Raw genomic sequence first — 25,541 nt, forward strand, 5'->3', positions numbered from 1 at the left:
ATTATGAGGCTTAAGCACAAATATGCTTTCCTTAAATGTACTAGAGTATCTATCAAAGCAGACCAAAATATGCAAAGCCAAGCGTTTCAAGTGAGCCTTTGTTTGGCTTTCTCCACGATAGATTGATAGTACAGAGTGGACACATTATGACAGATCTGTTGATATGACTTGAGCACATCTTTGCTATTCACCTTTTAAAGCTAAGTTAAAGTGAACATTGGTTAAATCAGCAGTACAGATGAACTAGGACATTTGATTTAATGGGATGTAATGTGATGACCCTCACCCTTTTTTATTCACACTTCTATACATTTGATGTTTAGTGTTGATTAAAGTATTTGACAAGACTTTTCTCTGTGACTTGATTCTAAGGAGTTTTATTGAAAACAAGATCTATAATTGCATATGGGGAGTATGAAGCTTGGAGTGTGCATCATGTTTGCATACTTAACAAAGTGTTAAGTAACAAAGCTGCCATGTCCCAATTCACAGGTATTCTATTTATATCAAAACAGTATTTGTCCTTGCCGATCTACAGTATTTGATAAAGTTCTTCAAAGAAACGTGGGTTATTGGTTTTGTAAAATATTAATCTTTTTTGCAGAAGTGAGGCCTCTGGATACATTAACAGTGTCCCTAAAATCTTACCATTTCTAAAACTCTTCTGTTTAAATTAGAGATAGGTAATAATGTAGTGTTACAACCATATGCTTCTCTCTACCTAATTTCCCAAGTTTAATAAATACATTTTTCTACAATCAACCTGGGCCTCAGGAAACAGTAATCTATCTCCTTTTGCTGACACAGAAGAATGTGGGGTGGGGAGGAGATACAAGAGTGTGCAGAGAAGCAGATACCAAGAGAAAAGGGTTCTTGGGGGGGGGGGAAGATAGGCAATCCCATTCAGCTTCGGCTTCATTCACCAGTGGCATGCAGCTTCTAACAGATTATCCTCAAACCCCTGATCAAAGAAAGCATATTGCCTATCTCAGGCATAAATGGACTGAACAAAACCCATGTGAGAACAGGGGGTACTCTTTGTTATTGAGACATTTTGTGAGGAGAGTTCTTCCAGCTGTACTAATGCAATTCTTGCCTTAGCCCGAACAAGTATCAGGATTATAGAATCTTGCAAGTATTGTAAAAAAACAAAACAAAAAAACTGAGCTCCAGGCAAAGCATCTCCACCCCAAATAAGTTAGTGGTTTCTTCAGTTAATTAATCCTACCCCCATCTTGAAATATGATCTCACTGTTCTTCCATTAGAAAGGTCTACAAGAACTTGCAAAAAGGCCTCTCCTGACATCCAGGAGAAGAGTCCCTATTTTTCACTTCCAAAATCAGTTCTTTTGCTCATTACCAGCTATGTTCTTTGGCTGTCGCATAGAATTAAGATGAACACCTCTTCCCACTTCCCAAAACAATGCATTAAAATACACATTGAGCAGAGGAGGCAGTGAAACAATAACTTTAGAAAAAGCTCATCTCTGTCTCATAGAGACACTACATCTATAGCAGTTGTTCCCAACCTTTTTTTGGCCATGCCCCACCTAAGCATCTCTAAAATCCTGATCCCCCCCCCCCCCCCGGTGACATATAATTCTTACTTTACTCAAAAAGTGAATTCTACTCATGTGGAGGAAGCCTAAAAGGCCATTAACTTGGTTTAAACAAGGTTCAAATTGCCCCCATTAAAAATCAAATTGCCACCCTGTGGGGCGTGGGCCCCATATTGGGAACCGCTGATCTATAGAAAAATGATTTCCATCAGGAAACTAGCCAGAATTACAAATCTTTGCAAAGCATTATACAATCCATCAATTACTCTTTCTGTTGCCTTTAGCTAATAGGTACATACAGAGCCTTTGTTTTAGTCGATAGAAGCCTCACAAAACGAGAAGGGAATATTAGATGTTCAGCTTAGCTTAAAATTTATGAAGAAATGTTTTGTTTCAGTTGGTTCTCCAGGTTTCTTCAGGGATTTGGAGCTTTTCTCCCTTTCTGACAATCCATTGGCACCTATGGGACTGTCCATGCATGCAAATGTTCAGTGGAAGTGACACAGAACTGGAATCCCACCTGAATGGCTGGAATATCTCTAGGGATAGCACTTCCTAGGTTTTCACACACGTGCACCCATCAGAAAAAAAATAATTTGTGTACCTCCCCCCTCTGAAATGCAATTAAAACACATTTAGATATATTATTCCTACTAAGGCCTCCTACAAATATATTCATAATTTTATGTTAAATTGTTAAACGTTAGCTGAGAATTTTCTTCTGATAACAGGAACGGCATAAAGGACAGATAGGTCTTTTTCGTAAAGAAAACTCTTCAAATGCTTGAAGACAGGTACTATGGAACATGTGAGAGCAGGAGAGCAGAGCTGTCTGACGGGGACGTGAATGATAGCCATCTGGGGAAAGTCCATCCTGAAGCTGAGCTGGCTGCATCAGCGGCATAATGCAAATAGGACAATCAGAAATATCTTGTCGGAAAGCCTAAAACAAAAAAGTTGGGAAGGTCAGAAAATGCAGTGCGTGCAGAGCACCAAAGCTGCTTCTATGAATTTATTATGTCTTTTATACTTTGGGAAGATTAATTCTGGTTACAATAAGTCAAATGCTTCATTTGTTCACAAACTAAAAAAATATTTTAAATACAAATAGAGTTTTAAAGCAGAGGTGTCAAACTCAAGGCCTGGGAGCTAGATCTGGCCGGTGGGCTGCCCTGAAAACAGTAAAGGAGTGGCCTGTGGTATCTCTGCCAGTGACAATGGGGCTGTTGAGTGCTGTGGGCGGCCCTCCTGAGCTCCTCTTTCGCTGGCAGAGAATTGCAGGAAGCTGTCGCAGCCAAAAATGGAGTTCAGGAGCCACCACAGGCACCCCTGACATGATTGACATCAAGCTGCCCATCCCCCCCCAAGGTCAAACAACCCTGATGCGGCCCTCAATAATTTTTTTAAAACAATTTTTATTTGTTTTTGAACAAGGACAAACAAACATAAAAAACCCATCTTCCGTTACAAATTGTAGAAAGTGTGTCAGTTGATTACAGTATTTCCCTGCATCTCTTCCATAGTCACCACCTGCTTTTCATATCAAATCGCATATTTTAAATTCACCTATATTCATGTATCTCACAATTATTATATTTCAACCTTAATTTGACTATAATTGTTTTTACATCCTTTTATATATAATATTCAAAATCTAGAATAGGATTATATGATAACATTCCATTAAATCATCCTAAAATCATCCAATCACAATACATCTTTATAACATATTCTAGATAAAACTTTTAAACCTCCTCATAATCTCCATGTGTTGTTTATATAAAATTTCATATTATCAAACTAATATATCTATATGTATTGTTATCATTATTAATCATTATTTACCTATAGCTATTGTCGTTTCATTTTATACAAACTACTAGTAAACTAAATTTAACTTAATTTTTTATTATACATTTTCATTGCATATCTTTCCAATAATGGTAAGGTCTTATATCTCTTGCCATTTGTAGCATTAATGTTCTAGTTACTTTCTTAATAAATCTTGTATAAACTTCTCGTGGCAACATGTTATTCCTTTCATATCTCATAAAAGCTTGAAACCCAACATCTGTTCTTTCCACCAGCTTATCTTTGGTTATCGCTAGTGCTTCTGTCAAGATTTTTCTCCTTATCTCTGTCAATTTTTCTGTCTTTTCTTCTTCTGTGCTTTGAAGTCTGGGGTAGAGGTCCAATCCATCTATCTCCCCTTTCCATATTCCGCTCTTGCCATTACCAACTACGCTCACTTTGTTGTCAGTACTTTGTTGTCAGTATCCACAGTTTTCTTATCTCTTTGCTCATTTTTTCCTTCCATCTTTTGAACTCTGTCCTCCACTTTCTTCATTTGGTAAACATCCTCAGTTTCTCCATCAGATTTTTCTGTTTTGTATTCCATATTCTCCAATCTCTTTTCAATTCTCTCTGTCACAACTAATAGATTTTGAATTTCAAACATAATAATTTGCAATGTTACAGTTTCTTTTTCCTGCTGAGCCATTCTTTCAATTTTGCAGACACTGCCACTATAGGGTTCAAGGCTATTTTAATAAACTTCAAACAGGTTCGTTTATTATTTTTCAAGTCAAAATGTTGTCTTCCCCCCAATAGCTGGTGATAGAACTTCTAAAAGGCACCTGTATAAACAACTTGTGCTCTCCCTACTATCACTATCAGTAAACAAACTGAAAAAACCTTGAATCTTGAGTGATCAAAGAGAAAGAAGAAAAAACAATGTATCCAGCCTCTAAGTGGCAGTGTAACTGCTTTTCCTCCTGTTGTTACAACCCTCTTTATAATTATCTTCTTTATATTCCAAGCTTAAGAAAGAAAAAAACCCCTTAAATGGAGATCAAAAACAATCAAATCAAGCATTATAAAAAAGAAAGAGAATTTTAATCCATAAGTATAAGCAAAAGTGAAAAAAGAAGAAGAAGGAATTAATCCATTCAGTTTAAAAAATAGGGAGCCCCTGCAAAAGTTCCATCCATGAAAAAATAATAATTAGAAACTGGATAACACACTAAGTTCAAAGCAGATCAATCTCGCCGCCTACAGTCTTCTGTCTTCAATCTTAACTTAATTTTTTTTCTTGGGTAGTCTCTTCCTCTAATAATAAAATTTCCTCACCAATTCGACACACTTTCTCTTTCGGCTTTCTTCCCGTTCTGGAGCTGTCCTAACTTCAGCAGCTTTATTAGCTGCATTTCTGTTGCCGGAAAAAAGGGCTATTCTGCATCTTTCAGGGACTTTGCAGTGTCCCTGAGATCAGCAGGAGGTGCCCTTCTCAATCACCGTCTCTGCGGGACGGTTTAGGTCCAAATGGACTGTCCAGTGGCAGAAATTCAACTGCGATCTCGGAGCACCAAGATCGCACATCATGCAGTCGCGACGTCAGCTCTCCTCCCCTCCTCGGCCCTCAATAAAATTGAGCTTGACACCCTGGTTTACAGTTTTAATTCTTGGCCATTAAAGTATTAAAGCTGAACAGCAAAAATAAAATAGTGAAGTAAGGTAAAAATCACATCTGTGCTGCCAAAGCTAAATTGGGGTATATGGCAAGAATCAACAATGTCTTTGTTAAGCAAGCAAAATACCCAGCATTATATACAAATGTAATTTAATGGAAGGAGCGGTAGACTTGAATCAGAAACAGCATTAGTCTAAGTCCCGATTCAGCCACAAACCTATGTTGGTAACTATTGTGGGTCCTCAGACCGTAACAAAATGCTCATTCAGCAATTGTTCAAAGTTAGTATGGTGCTAGTCTTACAATCAGTCCTGGAAATTGTAGCCATAACTATCTCTCTCTCTCTTTCAGAATTTGGGAGTTTGGCAACTGATGCACATTTACGTTGGTTGCAGCATCCCATAGACACATGATCATGGTTTGCAACCTCCACATCCCCTTCCAACAAACAAAGGCAGTGGAGAAGCTGGCAGGAAGTTGCAAGTTGTAGTCACGCAACATTGTACTGAACAACCACGGCTAGAATTTACATAAGACGATGTGACCACATACCATTCTACTTGACGCTCTCTGAGAGCTTGGTTATTTGCTTATTCAAAAACCAACCTGAATCTGAATTTTTTCCCATTCAACTTCATGTATCTCTGGGCCCAGCTTTTCCTCTAGTTGCTGAAATATTTCATGACTTGCAGCTACAGTGGAATCTATCTCGCAGAAGAATTCGTCAATACAAGTATCGTAGGATTTCAGTAATCGCTGGCAAATCTCAGTCAGCTGGAAGATGAGATAAACATTTTTACTATTAATGAGTTAAAAAAAAAGAGAGAGTTCGTGTAGCATTTTATCAAAATATATCACTTTTGTAAGATTTTAAATATTTTTTTGTGGCTCAAGTGAAACAACTCTAATAAGAATCCTATCTCTCTCTCTTTCTGTGTTTGCATTTGCATGGGGTGGATGCGTGCCTATGGGAGAGTGTCAATAAGCAAAACTTGCTTGCCGAAGCCAAAATCCCAATTTTTTTTACTGCATCTGCTATTAGGAGATTGTAAAGCAAGACTCTGGAAAACTGTATAGTGGTTGCTTTCATTTCTGCATCAAATAGTACAATGAAACAAATAACCTCTTTTAAAGTTCTAATCAAGCAAATGACCTAGTTTGATTTCTGTGCCAACTCTCAAAATCCAAATGTAGAAGGGGAATTAAATTGTATTAATAGCTTAACAAGTGGAGCTCTACAATATATTATATAATTCATGCTTTTTTAAACTCTAAATACTCTCATTTGCTAGGTAGTGAAGGACACATTTGGGATACTTGATACAGGCTGCTTCAATACTCATTTCTCCATTTTATTCTTTTCCCCCAAGTATCTTCAGGCCTATTGAACTCGCTCACTATTTCTTTAGCCTACAGGTAGTCCTCGAGTTATGACCACAATTGATCCCAATATTTCTGTTGCTAAGTGAGATATCTGTTAACTGAGTTTTGCCCCATTTTATTACCTTTCTTGCTGCAATTATTAAGTGAATCAGTATAGCTGTTAAGTTAGTAACATAGATTGTTAGGTTAATCTGATTTACCCATTGAAATATGAGTCGGTTGCCAAGCATCCAAATTTTGATCATGTGACCATGAAGATACTGCAATGGCCGTTATGTGTGAAAAAAGGTCATAAGTCACTTTTTTCAGTGTTATTATAACTTCGAACGATCACTAAATGAACTGTTGTATGTTGAGGACGATCTGTTCCCCTTCTACATTTGGATTTTGAGAGTGGACACAGAAATCAAGCTAGATCATTTGCTTGATTTTGTGGGTCTATATTGATTCTATAGCAGATCTCATGTTGGGATAGTTTTAAAAATTATCAGCAAAAATATTGTAAACATCTAAACAAATGATAGTTTCAGATTCCGTCACAATGAGAATAAAACTTAACATAATTAATGGAACTCACTAAAACCTTCTGTACTGATTTTGGTGGCTCCACTCTGAGAATTAAACCTAATTCAATCAGATATAATAGACTTTTGAGTATTTATGTGATCTCTTTCTGGTTATTCCATTGCACATTTCTTCCCCAGATCTTGTCAATTTCTCCCTGCAAGCTGGGTCCCCTGAAGGCAGATGTTTTGTGAGACTGTTTCAAAATGCACTTTCTAGGATTAAATTCTAAGCATATTTTCAATATTTGGAAATATTGTGGTTTTTGTGGGTCTCCTGCATATTTTCCGTGTGTTAGATTAGAACAGAAGTACTGAATTGAGATTAAAATAAATAGATTGTTTTGGATTCCTAAATACCTTGCATGAACACTGAGATAATACTGGTCATATACACTGTTGGTTTATTCCTGCTCTTTGTCCTTGGAGTACATGGAAATGAGACCTAAATCTGCAGCATGAAAAGAATGCCAACTCTCATTTTTTTGGGATGCATCAAATTATTCAGAATTATTACCAAGTATCTCAAAAGGAAGATCATTTTTAATTACCTGGTTTAAGATCAATCATTTCACTTAAATGGTATAGATTACATGTAAACAGCACAGCATGTACTATGCAGCTCTACAGATGCAATAAATGTTAAGTGCAGCTATAGGCGTTATTCTCGAAAAAAAAGAACGCGTAGCATGTTATATAATTTAACTTTAGAGATTAAACAACTTAAAAAGTCACTGTAAGAGTTCAGAACAACTTGAACAGGAATTTCTTTAATGAGGACATTAAATCAGATTAATTACAATATCTCTGTAAGATAAATTGCTAGAATTGCTGCCATGTGGCTTTGTTTATTTTGGATAAATACTCATGAATAGGTCCACAAGTTTAACTTAAGGTACACGAAATTGCCATGTTTATGGATGTTAATCAGTTTTTAAATGTATATATGGATTATATAAAATTCAGTATGAAGGAAAGGATGAAGTGTATGGGTTTTCAGACTTAAAGGGTTGGCAAGAACAAGCATTCTCAAAGACGCATGCATTAGTCCAACTTCCCCCATATAATTTAAAAAATAATGAACAATTGATTTTACACTTGAGTGTTGGATCATCCCAGTTATTCTACTATTTATTTTCACATGATTTTTTTTTTTTGCAAGGGATGCTAAAAATGGAATCCAGCATGCAAAGTATTTCATTGCAACTGACCTTTGGCCCTTCTTTAGTCAGGGAACAAATATATGCATGTGCACATACACACCAATATTCACTCACAGACAACTGCACATTGGAACCACCTGCAGTAGTTCTCTACTTGATATTGTGCAGTCTCAGTACTTCGGTTGTTTGTGCAGATGCTTTCATTACCCTTCTAGGTAACCTCGGTGTGCCCAGTTCAGTCATGAGCTACGTGAATTGGGGCATTATGATGCCATTATCACCCAAGTAAAGTATTGGTTGGTTTGATGTGTGTTGTACACATTGTATACACACAAAAAAGGAATGCAGCTTCAATGCTCCGTGGTGCCCACTGTTTTGCAACCAGTAATTGTTTCTGTACTGAATATTTTATTAGCATTCTTTTCAAATATCTGCACATATCTTATCAAGAATGAGCCGTACAATAGCCTCAATCCAGGGGTGGGTTGCTACCAGCATTACTGTCAGTTCAGCGCACAAAAAGTTGTAAAGTTGAGTTTGCTCCATTTTACAATTTTTCATGGCAGTTCTTAAATTAGTAACATAGTTGTTAAATGAATCTGGCTTCCCCATTGAATTTGTCAGAAAGTCACAAAATAGGATCACATGACCCAGGGACACTGCAACCATCATAAATGAGAGTCAATTGTCAATCATCCAAAAGTAAATCATGTGACCATGGGGATGCTGCAAAAGTATGAAAAATGATCATAAGTCACTTTTTTTCAGTAACTTTGAACGGTTATTAAATGAACTGTTGTAGGTCGAGGAGGACTACCTGTATTTGTTATCAATATCTGACTCACTTAGGTGGCATATAGGCTGTGCAGCTTACCCTCTTCTAAAGCTATTTCTTCATCAGGGAAACACTCCAGAGTTCTTTCATGACTTTTATTGTTGCTTATCATTTCCGACCACTACTGAATTATGTGTGTTCTGATATTGCATCTTGCAGCAGCAATAGGATGTCTGTGTTTAAATAGGGGAACCGGCTTTGCAGCATTCTCCTTTCCTTTTTACTTTTTCAGGTAAGATAAAGAAATGGAGACATTTGCAGAAAGCAAAGTTAGAGTAATCCTTAATTTTTTTCTCCTCTGACTTGTTTTTTGTTTCTTTGCTTAAATTCTAGACATGGGCGTGTGGTGTATAGTTAAGAATAAGTAGAACATGCTTTCTGTTTTAAAACTTGTACGTTTTAGACTCACACAGTTTTCTACCTGCACCTTCCTCCCCATATCAATGTGAAGGAGAAGAACAGACATTAAAACCATTTATTTTTTCTTTTAAAAAAATTAACGTGTAAAGAGCACTTGCAATTTTAAAAAAGGAGAAATTTTACTTTCCATGAATATGTCTATTCTGAAATGATTCCCTATCCAAATTCAGTGCTTTCCTTTGTCACCTCTGTGCTTTTCAACATAAACCATATGACAGTGGAGGCATTCTAAATATTTTTAGCTGTATGTAAAGCACAATCAGTCACAGGTTTTAGGTGACGCCCAAGAACATGATTAAATAAAGATGCACACAAAAGCATCAAAATGAACTTTGTCTGCCAAGGGGAGCTGTTTTAAAGCAATCCATCTTGATGTCAGCAAATTGCTTACTAATGTGTTGACTTAAAAGTAAAATGAAAAGCCTGGAATTTACAGCGTATCAATGAATCAGTTGATAAGCTTTTACTAGTTTAATATCCTCTTAGCTTGCTGCCTGGAGCCACATCAAGTTAGCAACAGAATGTTTGCCATCTCTATGTGATAAAGGAAGTCAAATGGCTAAACAAACTCCTAGACCATTATGTTGTTTGGTGAGACTTAAATTAAAAACTTTGGGTAAGAGTCACATGGTGAGGAAAGAGTGAGCAGTGCCATTTTATAAATAATATACCTTGTTTCAAGCAACAATAGCTGCCTTTTTTAGCTGCAGTGAAGATAATGGAATGCATTTGAAAAGATTTCATTATAGCAATAAATTTTGGGGCTCAATTAGATGACATATACAAGCACTGTTTATAGCTAACAATCAAAGAGGTTCGTTATCTAACCCAGGGAAATTCAGCAGCATTTCATTCTCTGTGGACGTTAGTGTTAAAAATTAGCATGGATTGCTTAGAATAACTTTTCCTTTGATCTAAATTAGCAAGAGTTCTAATTGATTTATATAATAAAGCAATTTAGTGATTCAACAATGATAACTCACAGGACCTAACTTAGGAATTTATCTGTCTCAAAACTTGACCCTTGCTATATATGTTCTTATCAATGAATACTTTTTTTTAAAAAAGTAGAGGCAACCATGAGTACTTTGTGCTGTCCTTTGAGAAAATAAACTTATATTTCAGAAACCTTGGATGTTTTTTTACAGTCTATAAACCAGATGGACCAATGCATGTTTACTCAAAACCGAATTACAATAAAATTAATGGCTTTTGGTCCCAAGATCCGCTTACACTGGTTGACAGTAACAATTAGAAATAAATTGTTTTATCTAGAAAAAGCTGCTAATGATTTCCCACTTTAGGGAGATGATGGGGACTGAGGCTTGGCAGTAATATACTTTTAGAAGCAGTTCCATTCTTTTGAAATAGCTTCCCAATGAATATCCAAATGGCTTCTATTATGACAGCCTTGCAGAAACAGAGCAAAACATCCAGCTAGATTTAGGCTTGACCGTCTGAGGACAAATAAATTGGTTCAAAAATGGACAGGGTTAACAGAGATGGTCTCTGAGACTGAGAAAATGTTTTTTTTCCCTCTGCAGGCGTGAAGAGAGGTAATAATAAACCCTATACATCTACCAAGCTGGAAGGAAGGCACACTTTGAGCTTTTAAACTTTCTTTCCAAATTTCACCTTTCTAGGACTCTTATTCATTTCAGGTTCTCTTATGCATTTGTTAGATTTCAGTCTTCCTCCAGAAGCTCAAAGAGGCTTCCATTGCACTTTCCCTTCATTTACCATCTCCTTGCCTAAGAGATTGGACTGGGTCTGTGTGAGACTGCCACAAGTCTTCCAGTGAGTTTCCATGCAGAAGATGAACTTGAACCTGGATCTCTTTGGTTGTAGTGTGACACTTTAGCTGCTCTCCTTCACTGGCTCTAATCCATATGTGAAACCATATGCACTCAGTATATGGAAGAAAATAAATTACAGGTAGTCCTCAATTAACAACCACAACTGAGGCCAGAATTTCCATTGTTAAGCAAGGTGATTGCTAAATCTGTAGCAATCTGTACAGCTAAAGCTGTATTTTATTGTTTTGCCATGGTTGTTAAGCAAATAGCTTCAATAGTTAAGTGAATCACATGGTTAAGTGAAACTGGCTTCCCCCTTTGACTTTGCTTCTCAGAAGCTGGTTGGGAAGTTCACAAGTGGTGAAGACGGAACCCTGGGACACTGCAACTATCAAAAATGCATGCTGATGATGACCATGACCGTGGTCATCCATGCAGACGGGTTGTAAGTCAATTTTTCAGTGTGGTAACTTTGAACAGTCAATAAATAAATGACTGTAAATTGAGAACTACTTGTATATACTTTCCTTGGTATTTTCAAGGCTCTAAAAGCTTAGTAGATCCTGTTGCTTTAGTCTAAACATGGGGGTGGAGGAAGAAGGAAACAAGCACGGGTGGTGCTGGGCAGGGACTTGAACTTTCTTTTGGGTGGGGAAAACTTGGAAACTTTCAGATTCAGGTTTTCCCAGAGGTGCCAATGTGACACCTGCCTTTTATTTCTGTTGGGGGTGTTACTTGGAACCCTGATAGCTTGTGAACAAAGTCAGGCCATTTTGTTCTGATTGCGGATTTGACCAGCAGTGAATTTGTTTTGACTTTTAGCATTGTAATATATTTTGAAATATGAAAATTTCCTACCTTTTCTTCGAAGAATTTTTTTCTTAATCTCACATCTTTGGGAGGTACTGTTTTTCTCAGATTTTTATACCACTTTCTAACAATATGTCCCCTCCAAAAAGCTTGAATTCTGCGGCATAAAAAAAGTCTTTGAATAACATAACATAACACAACACAACTTCATTGTATTTATTTTGTACAATGACAATAAAGACTATACTATACAACACAACATAACAACACTGAAACTAGAATGTAATCAGTTTCAAAACTGGAAGATTGTTTTTATGGCTGCTTCCAGTTTTTGCAAGCAAGAATGAAGGAAAAAGCATGATCTCTTTCAGCAGAGTTTGCCTCAAAGAGTAAGTTTTCAGTATATTTGCTCTGCACAACTGATGCCATCTCATTTGGTCACTATCTAGCTAGGTACAAAATAGTCATTGATTTACAATTACAACTGAGCTCCAAATTTCCATTGCTAAGCAACATAGTTAAGTGAGTTTTGCCCCATTTTATGATCTCTTTTTCCACAGCTGTTATGTGAATTGCTGAAGTAATCAAGTTAGTCACATGGTTAAGTGAATCTGGCTTTCCCATTGACTTTGCATGTAGAAGGCTATAAAAGATGATCATATGATCTGGGACATTGCCACCATCATACATACATGCCAGCTGCCAAGTGTGTGAATTTTTACCACATGACCATGGGGATCTGCAATGGTCATAAGTCACTTTTCATAAATATGAAAACATTCAGAAGTCACTTTTTCAGTGTTATAACTTTGAAAGGTAACTAAATCAGTCATTGCAAGTCAAGGACTACCTGTATATTGGAAACATAGCAGGTTCACCTGTTAGTAGAACAGATAGTCCAATGCTGATGTATCTATTTTCTTTTAGTTCAATAATTCTTTACACTAATTAAACATATCTAAAGTATTTCCTAGATATGTGAAAAAATACTGATGTGTTACTTGCCCTAGCTCAAATCACCTTGGAAAATAGGTTTTTTGTGGGTCACTAGTTTGAAAGTGGGTTCAGGACTCGCATCACCCCTATTTAACCAAAGGCATGGACCACATGATTGGAGTATATCTAAAAAAGCATTACTTATAATGAGACCAAAATATTATGTTAATCTCCAGTTCAAACTGAACATTTTCATGAAAATATTACATTATGATATTCAAATTATTGGATGTGCTGATGAGTTTTTTTAAAGCTTTAAAACCTAGCCAATGACTTACATTATTCCATAACTATATAGTACTTTATATGCATGTAAAAATTTCAACATATCCTTTTTTGGAAATGAACTTTGTTTTTTGCCAGTCTTTCTTACCTCGTAGCACATTTTATTTTAAAAAGGCGGGCTCCATCGTGAATTACTCGTGTTTGATACTGGGTCTTTCTACACATTGGACAGCTCTTTTTAGCTGAAAATCTTTCAAAAGCTTTCAGGCATGCCTGGAAAAAAATAATATTGGTTGTTAACTGTTTGAACTTAAGTTTGCTCCTCTCCAAGATTTATGGATATAAAAGTTATGTGTCCAGAGTTTGTAGATTCAGGAAAGACAATAGCATCACGGAAGGCATCTTAGAGGTCATCTAGTAATATCCCATACTCTGTGCACAAAATGTCTTTGGTGGATGACCATCCAGTTACTATTTGAAGAACTCTAGCAAAGAAAAAATAAACATTTCCACGTGGCAACCTGTTTCACTGGCTGACTGTGTATGTGTGTGTGTTTGTGTGTATGGAGGGATGAATTTCACAAACCAGCAATATAGTAAGTCTGTTCTGAGGGTTCATTTCTATGCTAAAAGCAGGTTTAACATTCTTGTTTATCTTTACATGCATAGATGGACAGAAGTTAGTTCAACACTAACTAATTATGAAGCTATTTGGATATATGATTATTTATTTTAGAAAATTTATACAGCCACCTAACTTACATATAAACTCTGGACAGATAACAGAAATTAATGGAAATAATATAATAAAGCATCTAAAAACAAAAACAAAATCCTCATAATTAAAACAATCATAATACAATAATCAAGGCATTTTATAACAAGCTCAGCTGTATAAACGATGCCTATATGGGGCTCAGCTAGCAACCTTTCAGAAAGTCAGAAGAATTGGGGGGCATCCAGATCTCATATGGGGTGGTTGTTCCATAAGGCAGATTCCCCACATCTCCATCATCCCAGATGATATTGTTTAATACAAGTATCCTTGAAACACACCAGTTGGATATGTGGGTGAGCAGAGGACCTTGGAGATAGGTGGTTATGCAAATAATCTGGCCATGTGCCATAAATGGTTTTAAAGGGATAAGCAGCATGTCACATTGCATCCAAAAGATGTAATTTGGTCAAACTTGGTGCATCCAAAATGAACACCACAGTGTCATGAAGCAGTTGAAATATTTTTCAAGAGCAGCCCCATGTTAAAGCGCATTGTAAAAATCCAGTTGGAAAGTGAGAAAGTGAGAAGACACTCCTTATCCAGGAATGGACATAAGATGAATTTGAGCAAAAGTTTCTTCTGGCCAGAGTTGTCACCAGGTCTTCAAGCAAGAGCTATGAGTTCAGGAGAACTCTCAAACTCTGCACCAACTCAGCTTGGGGAAATTGTTGAGAATTAACAATGAAAAATCTCCAGATCTGAGGAAGCCCAAATCCCAAGCTACTCGCTACAGCTGAATTACAGCCTGTTTTTCCCATCCAGTCCCTTATAACCTCCAGGCACTTGATAAGTACTTTGACACCATTACTTGTCTAGGCATGGGGAGAGATGTATGACAATATATGATATTTTAACCTGATATATTGATATACTGATGTATGATATACTGATAGTAATATATTGGACTGCAAGGCAATCTAACCGGTCAGTTCTTTAGAAGGCCAGATCCTGAAGATGAAACTCAAATACTTTGGCCACCTAATGAGAAGGAAGGACTCACTGGAGAAGAGCCTCATGCAGGGAAAGATTGAGGGCAAAAGAAGAAGGGGACGACAGAGAATGTGGTGGCTGGATGGAGTAACTGAAGCAGTAGGCGTGAGCTTAAATGGATTCCAGAGGATGGTAGAGTACAGGAAGGCCTGGAGGAATGTTGTCCAGGTGTCGCAATCGTTAGGACATGACTTTGCAACTAACAACAAATATATTGATATTACTAATATATCCTTATCCAATGGTTTCATATAGATGTTAAACAAGGAGGAGGGAAGGAAGAGGGAGGGAGAGGGAGAGAAGAATCTTGAAACATCTCACACTGAAGCTGCTTCTCCACATCGGCATTGAGACAAATCAGCCCTAGAGGAAGAAAAACTATTGCAAAAGAGTGTTCGCACTACTAGTAAACTGATCAAGGTTATCATAACTGATGGTATAAAAAATGCTAAGAGATCTAGGAGGATAAAAATGGATCTAACCCCTGCGTGCTAGGAGTCCAGAGGTCACAAACACAAGCACAACCAATACCGTCTTTATATTATAACCTGGCCTGAAACATGACTGAAAAAGATCCATATAATCCATATTCCCCAGAGCCCTTTGAAACTATTTACCGTATTTTCACCAACCTTCCTTGAAAGTGGAAGGTTAGAGATTGGATAAAGGTAATTCAACACTGCTGAATCCAAATATGAGAATGACACAGGGATGGACCTGTGTCTCTTTCAAGGCAGTAGTAACCACCATCTCCTACAAAGAGGCATTTACTACCTCACAGAAGGACTTGATCAATCAGGGAACATTTGAATCCAGATGAAAAAGCTCACTAACCTAAGGATCTCTGCATTTCTCTGTACTAACAGGTGAAACTCTTTCCAGATAACCAAGCATTATGGATTACTCACTTCTATAAGACCTGCCCAGTCATAGCAACCCAGAGTAGATCCAAGCAACTTTAGTATAATAGATGCCTAAGTCAGATTAACTCTCTGACCCTAGCATTGACTGATTGAAACAGCTAATGTCCATTTGATAGCAATAGCACTTAGACTTATATACCGCTTTACAGTCCTTTACAGCCCTCTCTAAGCAGTTTACAGAATCAGCCTATGGCCCCCAACAGTTTGGGTCCTCATTTTACCCACTTCGGAAGGATGGAAAGCTGAGCCTGGTGAGATTTCAACTGCCAAATTGCAGGCAGCTGGCAGGCAGCAGACGTAGTCTGCAGTAAGTACTGCACCCTAACCACTGTGCCATCGTGGCTCATAAAATACCATTAAATGCATTTATGAATAGAGCTTTGCAAGCTGCTTATCCTGATTCATTACAAAATTACAAATTTCAGTGCTAAGTCTGGATACAAAATGTCTATGGAGATTCTCAGTCAATCAGGTCATGGTTGTCCCAAAGTTGCTTTTTCAAGAAGCAACTGGACTTTTTGGTTTTTCTTTGAAGATGTCAGAGCTGAAGAAGCTTTTTGGGATGAGAAGCAAAACGTTTTCAAAGAAAAACAAGGAAGTCCAGTTGCCTCCTGAAAAAAGCATCTTTGGGACATTGGGTATAAAAGCTTAGTGGCCATCACCGTGTAACTGAACCTTTTCAGTGCATATTTGCAAAAAGTGATTATTCCTACTTTTGTCCTTTCTTCCACCCAAAAAACATCCCTAATGCTTCTAATCAACATTACAAGCCAGAGTTGATTGACATATCAGGTATTCTTTGTGATCTGTGATTATTTCTAATTGATCTATTGAATCATTTTTCTCTATTGAGTTTTGCAGGCTTGTTCCATATACAATTATACTGTTTGATAAAAAATAGTCTCAAAGCAATATCCTAAAATTATATTTTTAATTACACAATTAAAAGCAACAGATGTACTCTGACACATACAATTTCACATTATAATTAGCTCCATAATGTGCAACTTAGAAGACTGGCAGGATACGTATTAATGCCATTAATTGATAAAGAGGAATAGTTTACTTACTCTGTGAAATACATGAGAACAAGAGAGCAACACCTGTTCAGAAAAAATAAAAACCATTTTGAAATTTCAATCTAACCAAGAATTTCCTCCTACTATAATTACCAAACGCACAATAAAAAGAAACTTTCATTGCACAAAGAACATATTAGTATTAATTACATTCTCTACATTTTTATTACATTTTATATGTAAGCACTGCATGATTTCCCCCCCCCCCCGATGATTGTTAAAATGCTTTGGGAAAAGACACAAGCTGGCACCCTAAAAGCCAAGGACATAAGGTGAATCATGAGTTCCTGAGACAATCTTCTTCCTAGAACAGATGGACCTTGAAGTCCTTGTCTCTGATAGCTGCAGAAAATAATCTTTAAAAAGTGGAAAGAATTTCCATAGGTGGAAGGCATAGATATTCTGGTGAGGTACCGATGTTTAGTACTGTAAGGAGCCCCAGATCGCTCCTGAGTGATGGAGTGGAACATCTGCCAATTTGAACTGAAATAACGGAATGTGAGGCAACTGGCAGTTGGAACGGAGTTGTTATCAATGGGGAGGGGGAGTAGAATTATTTTGCATCAGAGTATGTTTATTACTGTATAAGAAATCCTAATGTTCTGATGATCATTTTGAAAAAATCCTTTCTTGGCGAACTCCTAGAAGCCAAGAGGAACATACGTGCCAAATTTCAAGTTTATAGGTTTTACGGTTCTGGAGATTTTGTGATGAGTGAGTGGATTTTTGGCTTTTATTATGTCATAGTCATGGTAAAGGAAAGTCTAAGGTTCTCTGAAAATTAGCAACTTACATAACAAACTACCGTCCCCTAACCCTTAACTTCATATGACTAAAACACAAGTTAATTTATTTCATTTTTCCCAATGGTAATTTTTTTGTGTTTTACCAGATTCCAGGACTATGAGATGCTTTGGATTCAATCTGGAATTTTGTGGCTTTGGTGGGGAAACTGGAAACTGACTGACTGATTGGAAAAAGCAGCAGCTGCTTTAATGTCTTGCAGACAGGTGCTACATAGGTGCCCTTATATATCTGAAAACATCTCTTCAAAGTTGAAAATTGCAGTGTTTCCAGTTCCACCAGATATACAGGGGGTTCCCAACTTACATTTGTAGTTGAGTGTACAATTATGGTTGTAAGTCACGATGGTTGTTAAGTGGGTCATCACATGACTTTACTTGAAATTACCTTTATTGCAGCAAATGAGTTACTAAATGAACACCATGGTTGTTAAGCAAACATGACGAAACCGATTGCTTACTATGAAGTTTCACCAGAAACCAGAAGTAAATGCCAATTCTATTAAAATGTTGTAAATGGCGCCATATAACTGAAGAAGCTATTAAGATGTGGTGAAATGATTGGAATGGAGGAGGGCTCTTGGGCATCTTGGAACTGGTTGTTAAGCAGCCAGTTGTAAATTGAGCTCTATCACTATTCCATAATATTAAAAGAGGAAGATAAAATACCTGTGGCTGAAGGGCAAATTCTTCTTTGCATATAGCACAGGGTTGAACAGAATCTCCTTGCTTTATGGATCGTTGCTTCACATATTCCCAGTCGTCTAGAGTTAGTGGCATAGCAGGAAGCTCCACCAATCCAAATTTCTGAGCTGCAGGTAAAGTCCAGCAAATGAAATTAATTCTTAATTTATTCCATATAGGATCTTCTGTGTTGCAGTGCATATTTAATAGTTCTACAGAAACATAAGCATTTTTATGGCTAGTAATGTTCTTTGGGGATAAACTTGAATTAATACTTTCTAGCTCATATTTAATTATAAATCTAAATGTCACAGGTTCAATGAAAGTAATTTCATAACAATAATTTCATTAATGCTGAGACTCTAGAAAGAGGACAAAGAAGAGCAACAAAGATGATTAGAGAACTGGAGGTTAAAACATATGAAGAACGGTTGCAGGAACTGGGTATGTCTAGTTTAATGAAAAGAAGGGCTAGGGGAGACATGATAGCAGTGTTCCAATATCTCAGGGGCTGCCACAAAGAAGAGGGAGTCAAACTATTCTCCAAGGCACCTGAGAGCAGAACAAAAAGCAATGGGTGGAAACTAATCAAGGAGAGAAGCAACTTAGAACTGAGGAGAAATTTCCTGACAGTGAGAACAATTAATCAGTGGAACAGCTTGCCTCCAGAAGTTGAGAATGCTCCAACACATTTTAAAGATGTTAGATATCCATTTGTCTGAAATGGTGTAGGGTTTCCTGCCTAAGCAGGGGGTTGGACTAGAAAAACCTTCAAGGTCCCTTCCAACTCTGCTATTCTAAGTACAGTTTTTGGAGATGGTTTATTATGGAAAGAATAAAACCTAATGAGAGTGTTCTTAGGAGCATTTATTTATTTATTTTATTATTTATTTTTTTCTTGTAAATAATTGTCAAGGATCACTACTGACAGAAAAAGAACGACACATATCCAGAACATATACAAATGCACAGAAACATCCATATTTCATCCGTTCCTAGTATATTAGCATAACCTTCTATTTCATCAACAGTGAAATCTTCTGCGTATCTATTTAGAAAGGCATTTCATAGTGTAAAAGGGATACTCCCAGGTATAAATGCACAATACGCTGTACAGAATTGGAACTAAATTTACTTCCCCTTGTTCAAGTAAGCAGATGTGCCATATGACAGAGGAATTTGACAGGTATGTCACATTTTTCTCAGGCAACCAAGACTTCTGGATTCCACACTGGGGTTTCTATCTGAAAGAATATTTGCAGGGCTGAGCGATAATGAGCAAAACCCAAAATAAACAAATTAAACAGGCCACCCTAATATCTTATTTCCTAGATTCTAAAACCTATTTTGTTACTTAATTGTTTTTATTTGCCCACTTCAGCACTGAAACTACTTCATAATGTAGTATTTTTTAAAAGACAAATACTAATTTGGTCATTTTAATTTTCTCAGAAACCAAGAGTTTATCTGAATAGATGTGATTTAGATTTAAAATGACCACTCAATGAACAAGTAGATTTATTATAAAAATAGGTAAACAAAGCACTTTTTAAAGCACATTCATAAATGTTTTTTTAAGATTTAGCAGATTTTAATAGTTCTTAAATGTTCTGCAATGATGTGTTCCAACAGGGCAAAGCTGGGAAATATGTGAATATTTGAATGTGATTGAACTACAATTCCCAGCAGCTCCATCCTCCTCCATTAGTGCATATCAAATATTCCAGTTTGCAGACAGAGGCAAACAGTTAAAGTATCAACATACCAATGTGCATTAGCACACTTATACAAAAATATCTCTTCTACATCTGCCTAACTATTTATATGATTGCAGAGCTCCTGTTTCAAATCTTGAAATAGAAACATGCTGCTTTTTAAAAAAAAAGAATGGATGGGAGGCAAAATAGGAGGCAGGAGGAGATAACTTATTTATTAAATTTATATGCCACCTAGCTCAATATCAAGCAACTCTTAGTGTCTTAAAATGTTATAAAACAACAATATAACACAATTGAATCATGAAACATTAAGCATTACAATTAAAACTTTACAATTAACAACAACAACAAAACCAGGATAAAAAGGGACTATTATACAAATGGGGTAGAGATGGGATTCTAATTTTCTAAACAAGTCCAGAGTGGGATGCCCTCATCAGGGGCCCAAGCCAGGTAGCAGAAACAGGTTTCAGGATCCTCTGAAAGGCCAAGAGGGTGGGGGCAGATGCCATCTTAAGGGGCATGTTGTTCCAAAGGGCAGTGGCCGTGGCAGAAAAGGCTCATCTCCTGGACCCTGCCTGCTGAATTTTTTTGATGGACCCAGCGTGCCTCTTCTGCTGGAGTGAGTGGCAGCAATCACATTGGGATGAGATGGTAGCCTTGACCATGCCATAAAGTGTTGCCTAACTCAATTCATTTATTTTTATGTGTGTTTGCCTTCAAATCAATCTTCAAATCAATCTTGACTCCTAGATTAACAAGTTGCTGTAAGTTTTTTTAAAAAATGCTTTGCAAAAATGATTTGCCCTTGCCTTCTTCAAAGACTGAGAAAGGGGTATTGGCCCAAGGAGGTGGGGGGCTTAAGCAGATGGATTTTTGCCTAAGGAAGGACAGTAATATACCATCTTCTTACTTTACTTTACTTTACTTTATTTCGTATTTCTAGACCGCCCCCTCTCCCAAAAGGGACTCGGGTCTAGTTTCTATCCTGTGTCTTAACTCTTGCATCAAACTAGCTCCCCAGAGATCTTTACTAGTGATTTTAAAGGATGAAAACTCTTGTAAACAAAATGTAAAAAGTGTAAAAGTAGCAGCTCGGTAGTTCTTCCTAGTTATTAGTCAGACCATGTAATGTTATTATCTCATGACAGTATAATATGTTGCTGCTGCCCCTCCTGTTTCCCCAGGCAGGAAGCTTATGCATCCATCTACTTTATTATAATAATATAATACAGTAAGTCTCTTGTTTCTTGATTTGAAGCTGGGTGTTTAGCTACAGGCATTATTCATGGATTTGCCCCCAAATCATTACAAAAACATAACCTGTAAATTTTTGAGCAAAGGGTAGTTAAAGGTGAAGGGTTGTTTTTTAATAAAAAACTATGCCCAGCCTAGTAAATTAATTTTTCTTTTTTCTAAAAGCAAGTGTTACCCAAGTACTTATCCCAATTATAGTAGAAGGCAACTCTAGATGGTGCTAATGTAGTTTCACTGGGTAGTAGACTCGCTTCTTTCTGTATGAAGACTTTCCTTCCTAATGGCAAAAATATTTGTGCTTGCACTATGGTAAAATCTTTTGCTATTGATCACAGTGAAAATCAATTTAACATACATATCAAGAGGCAAAGAAAATATTTATTCTCTAAGTAATTCTCCTTAACTTGGTGGCATTACCTTTTATTTAAGATAGATTCACAAGATTTTGATAGTTTCAGGGGTTATTTAATGCAATATATTCCTACTGTTTCTCAGATTTTTCTTTATGAATGCAAAGAGAAAATGTGATATCAATGACACAGTCAGCAGCAATGTCTTTAACGTTAATGATGTTAATGTTATTTTTTTCTAATCATTTAAAATTAGTCAGTGATTCAGTTCACATATATGTTCTCATCCAAAATAAGTTATACCGAGTTACTTTTATATAATGCTTACAGATAGAAAAACTCTGAATCCAAAATGTTTAGGCAAAGAAGAAATACAGTAATTGCTGTTTCCCCCTCTCCCCTTGTAACTTTCCAGGAAATAGTTATCTGCTGCAAATGGAAGCTGAAAAGGAAAGCAGAGAAAACTACTTGTAAGAACAAGCAGCTCTTCAAATAAATTGTGATGCTATTGTGCCATATGGAAAAAGTATCTATTTATTATAATATAAGCAATTATTTACATTTATTAAATTCATATGCCACCAAATCCTTCCATACCCAAGAGGCATTAAACATTTATTAAAATCAAACAAGAACAGACTGGGAAATTAAGCTTTTACCTAAAGTCAGAGGCTGAGGACTTGGATCAAGAACATATTCTTTTTCTGGATCTTCGCTTTGTGGGTTATTTTGGTTGTTTGGCTGTTTGTTTGTTTGTTTTAATCCAGTATCTATAACTGCTTTGATTTTCTCTTTGTTCACACGTCTGTATTTATTTATTTTATTCCATGTCTTTGACTTTAAAGGATCTGCTAATGAAAGATTTTGCAGTTGGAGATCATGTAAAATATGATCTTGTAATGCCACAGCAGTAAGTACTACAGACTCTGGTTTGTAGGAACTCCCCTAAAATAAAATTTCATAATTATTTTTTATAAATTACTGTTATATATGAATGATATGTACAGCACATTAAACAACAAAAGAAATTCAGCCTTTAGCCAATGATTTTTTTAGCCTGACAGAACCTTTATGCCCATACAACTCCCATGTTTGAAGTCTTACTAATATACAATTACCACAATATGAAACATAAGATTGATATTTGACACATCCCACTTCAACTTATATAAAGGCAAAAAGAAATCTTTGATTTATCATTTATATTAAATAAAATAGCAGCAATTTTAAACTTTTAATTACTGAACACATAATTATTGTGTGCAATAAACTCATTATGAACTATAAAAGTTTGACATGCCTAAACATATTTTGTTTCAGTGTAATTAAAAATAAAACCTAAGGCTACTTCTCCCTTCCAAAGCAACTGCACATTAAAACAATTATAGCAGTAGATAATATTTTATATGCATTAAATCGGCCTATTTATAAAGCTTTTATTTTCAAAGCTCTTTCTTAGCATGTGTTTTACAACGAGATGATATGTGCACCTTGAAATATTTCTTTTGCATCATGGAACAGGAGGCAGTGATAATTTCTTTATCTTCAATATACAAAGAGGTCCTGTGCGCACTACCAAATTACTACAATCCTAAAAACAAGCAAACAAAAAACCATCAAATTAAAAACACTGAATATTATAAACAGCATGGCAATTAAAATATATGGTTGGTGTTTGCAAATAATCCTTGATTTACAAATACAATTGAGCCCCAAATTTCTATTGCTAAGCAAGGCAGTTAAGTGAGTTTTGCCCAATTTAAAGACGTTTATTTTGCCAGAGCTGTTAAGAGAATCATGTGGCAATTGAGTCTGGCTTCTTCCATTGACTTGGCTTGTTGGAAGCTAGCTGAAGTCACAAATGATGATCACATGACCCCGGGACAGTAAAACTGTTATAAATACAATACATATCAATTTTCAAGGGATTGAATTTTGATGATATGACCATGGGGATGCTGCAATGGTCCTAAGTGTGAAAACTGGTCATAAGTCACTTTTTTCAGTGCTGTTGTAAATTGGAATGATCTCTAAACAAATGATTTTAAATCGAGGACTATCTGTACAGAGTTTTACATTCAATCTGATAACAGTTACCAAATAAGTGGTTGCAAGTTGAGGACTGTACTTTGACATATGTTCTTAGTGACCTATTTCTGTAATGTAAAAGTTCTTGTGAGAGAGGTTCAGTTCTGAGTTTATATTTGCTATTGATTTGGATAAAAAAAAAGTACGGGTAGTCCTTACAACAATTCATTTAGTGACCATTCAAAGTTACAACATCACTGAAAAAAAGTGACTTATGACCATTTTTCATATTTAGGACCGACCATTGCAGAATCCCCATGGTCACGTGATCAAAATTCAGATAGTTGGCAACTGACTCATATTTATGATGGTTGCAGTGTCCTGGGGTTATGTGATCATCTTTTGTGACCTTCTGACAAACAAAATCAATGGGGAAGCCAGGTTTACTTAACATGTAACTAACTTAATAACCATTTTGATTCACTTAACAACTGTGGTAAGAAAGGTCATAAAATGAGGCAAAACTCAGTTAACCAATGTCTCGCTTAGCAACCTAATACTATGGTTTGTCACAGTCAACCAGATGTTTAGACTGGATTTGAAATTTTTTGTCTGCCTATTGAGTCCTTCCCAAAAACCTGGGAATGCAAACATTGGAGATTGCAACTCCAACACCGACCATTGTTGGTGGAGGATTTGAAGAACACGAGTGTATCCAGTTGCCCCCAATCTTTACTACCTTGGATATGAAAACTCCCCAATCCCACCCTTGAAGGCAGCATGCTAGGACACTGTCTCTCATCTACAATGATAATGGCACCCTATAATACAGGAGTCCCCAAACGTGGCAACTTTAAGACTTGTGGACTTCAACTCCCAGAATTCTCCAGCCAGCTATGCTATCTGGAGAATTCTGGGAGTTGAAGTCCACAAGTCTTAAAGTTGCCAAGTTTGAAGACCTCTGCTATAATACAGTGTTTTTCAAACATGCTCACTTTAAGGCGTATGGACCTCAACTCCCAAAATTTCCCTGCTGAGGAATTCTGGGAGTTGAAGTCCACGCATCCCAAAATGCCCAAGTTTAGAAAAAAACACCCCTATGTATAGAATAGGTATTTCTTGCACTTCTTCCGCTTTCTTCACCCCCCCTCCCCCCCTCCGGCTCCTCTCCCCAATGCCCCCAAAGCACTTGCCGCCACCGCAGGCGCTTCGGGAGCTAATATTATTCCGAAGGGCTTCCTTCTTTCCCTTCAAGAACCAGAAACACTCGGTTCCCTTCGCTGCAGAGAGAGAGAGAGAGACGCATTTCACCCGCTCTTGCTGTGCCGCTGCTGCCCGGCTAGAGCGCTCACCAGGTTGCTAAGCAACCAGATTCACAACAGCCCCGGAAGGCCGGACGAGCCTCTTTGGGGCGCGCGCGCAGGGACCTAACTGCCTGTCCTCTCGCTGTCTCGCGCGCTCCCTCCCTATGGAGGCCTCACGTACGAAGGTTGTTAAGCAGCACCTGAGGGAATCCAGGTAGAATTCTGGCGCCTCTTTGCAGCCATCTAGCGGTCGTCTGGGTGTTTGCAGACCAGATTTGATAGTTTGCAGGGATGATGCTGGGCAGGGCCGCCCAGAGGATTATTAAGTGCTGGAACAAGACTAATATGGGCCTTCCCCTCACTTACACAGGGACACACGTTTCTGAGCTCCAGATTTTTTGAGATGAC

General features: G+C 37.0%; 1 protein-coding gene across 3 annotated transcripts; it reads right to left on the reverse strand.

Annotated features, from left to right (window-relative positions):
• Window positions 1-482: 482 nt before the first annotated feature.
• On the reverse strand, window positions 483-25,232 carry RNF32 (ring finger protein 32). Of its 3 annotated transcripts, none has more exons than XM_081932333.1 (9): window positions 25,182-25,232; window positions 23,292-23,392; window positions 22,461-22,746; window positions 18,462-18,604; window positions 16,981-17,013; window positions 13,368-13,492; window positions 12,047-12,155; window positions 5,635-5,802; window positions 483-2,502 (listed from the first exon to the last, which is right to left on the reverse strand). In XM_081932333.1, exons 2-9 carry the CDS (start codon window positions 23,313-23,315, stop codon window positions 2,263-2,265), a joined length of 1,128 nt encoding a protein of 375 aa, XP_081788459.1. In that variant the 5' UTR covers window positions 23,316-23,392; window positions 25,182-25,232; the 3' UTR covers window positions 483-2,262. The 3 variants fall into 3 exon arrangements, with proteins under 3 accessions (XP_081788459.1, XP_081788458.1, XP_081788460.1); XM_081932332.1 differs by lacking the exon at window positions 25,182-25,232 and adding an exon at window positions 25,029-25,128; XM_081932334.1 differs by lacking the exon at window positions 25,182-25,232 and adding an exon at window positions 23,569-23,615.
• Window positions 25,233-25,541: the final 309 nt, after the last annotated feature.

Source organism: Natrix helvetica (assembly GCF_964273705.1).
Source record: "Natrix helvetica genome assembly, chromosome: Z".
NCBI lineage: Eukaryota > Metazoa > Chordata > Lepidosauria > Squamata > Natricidae > Natrix > Natrix helvetica.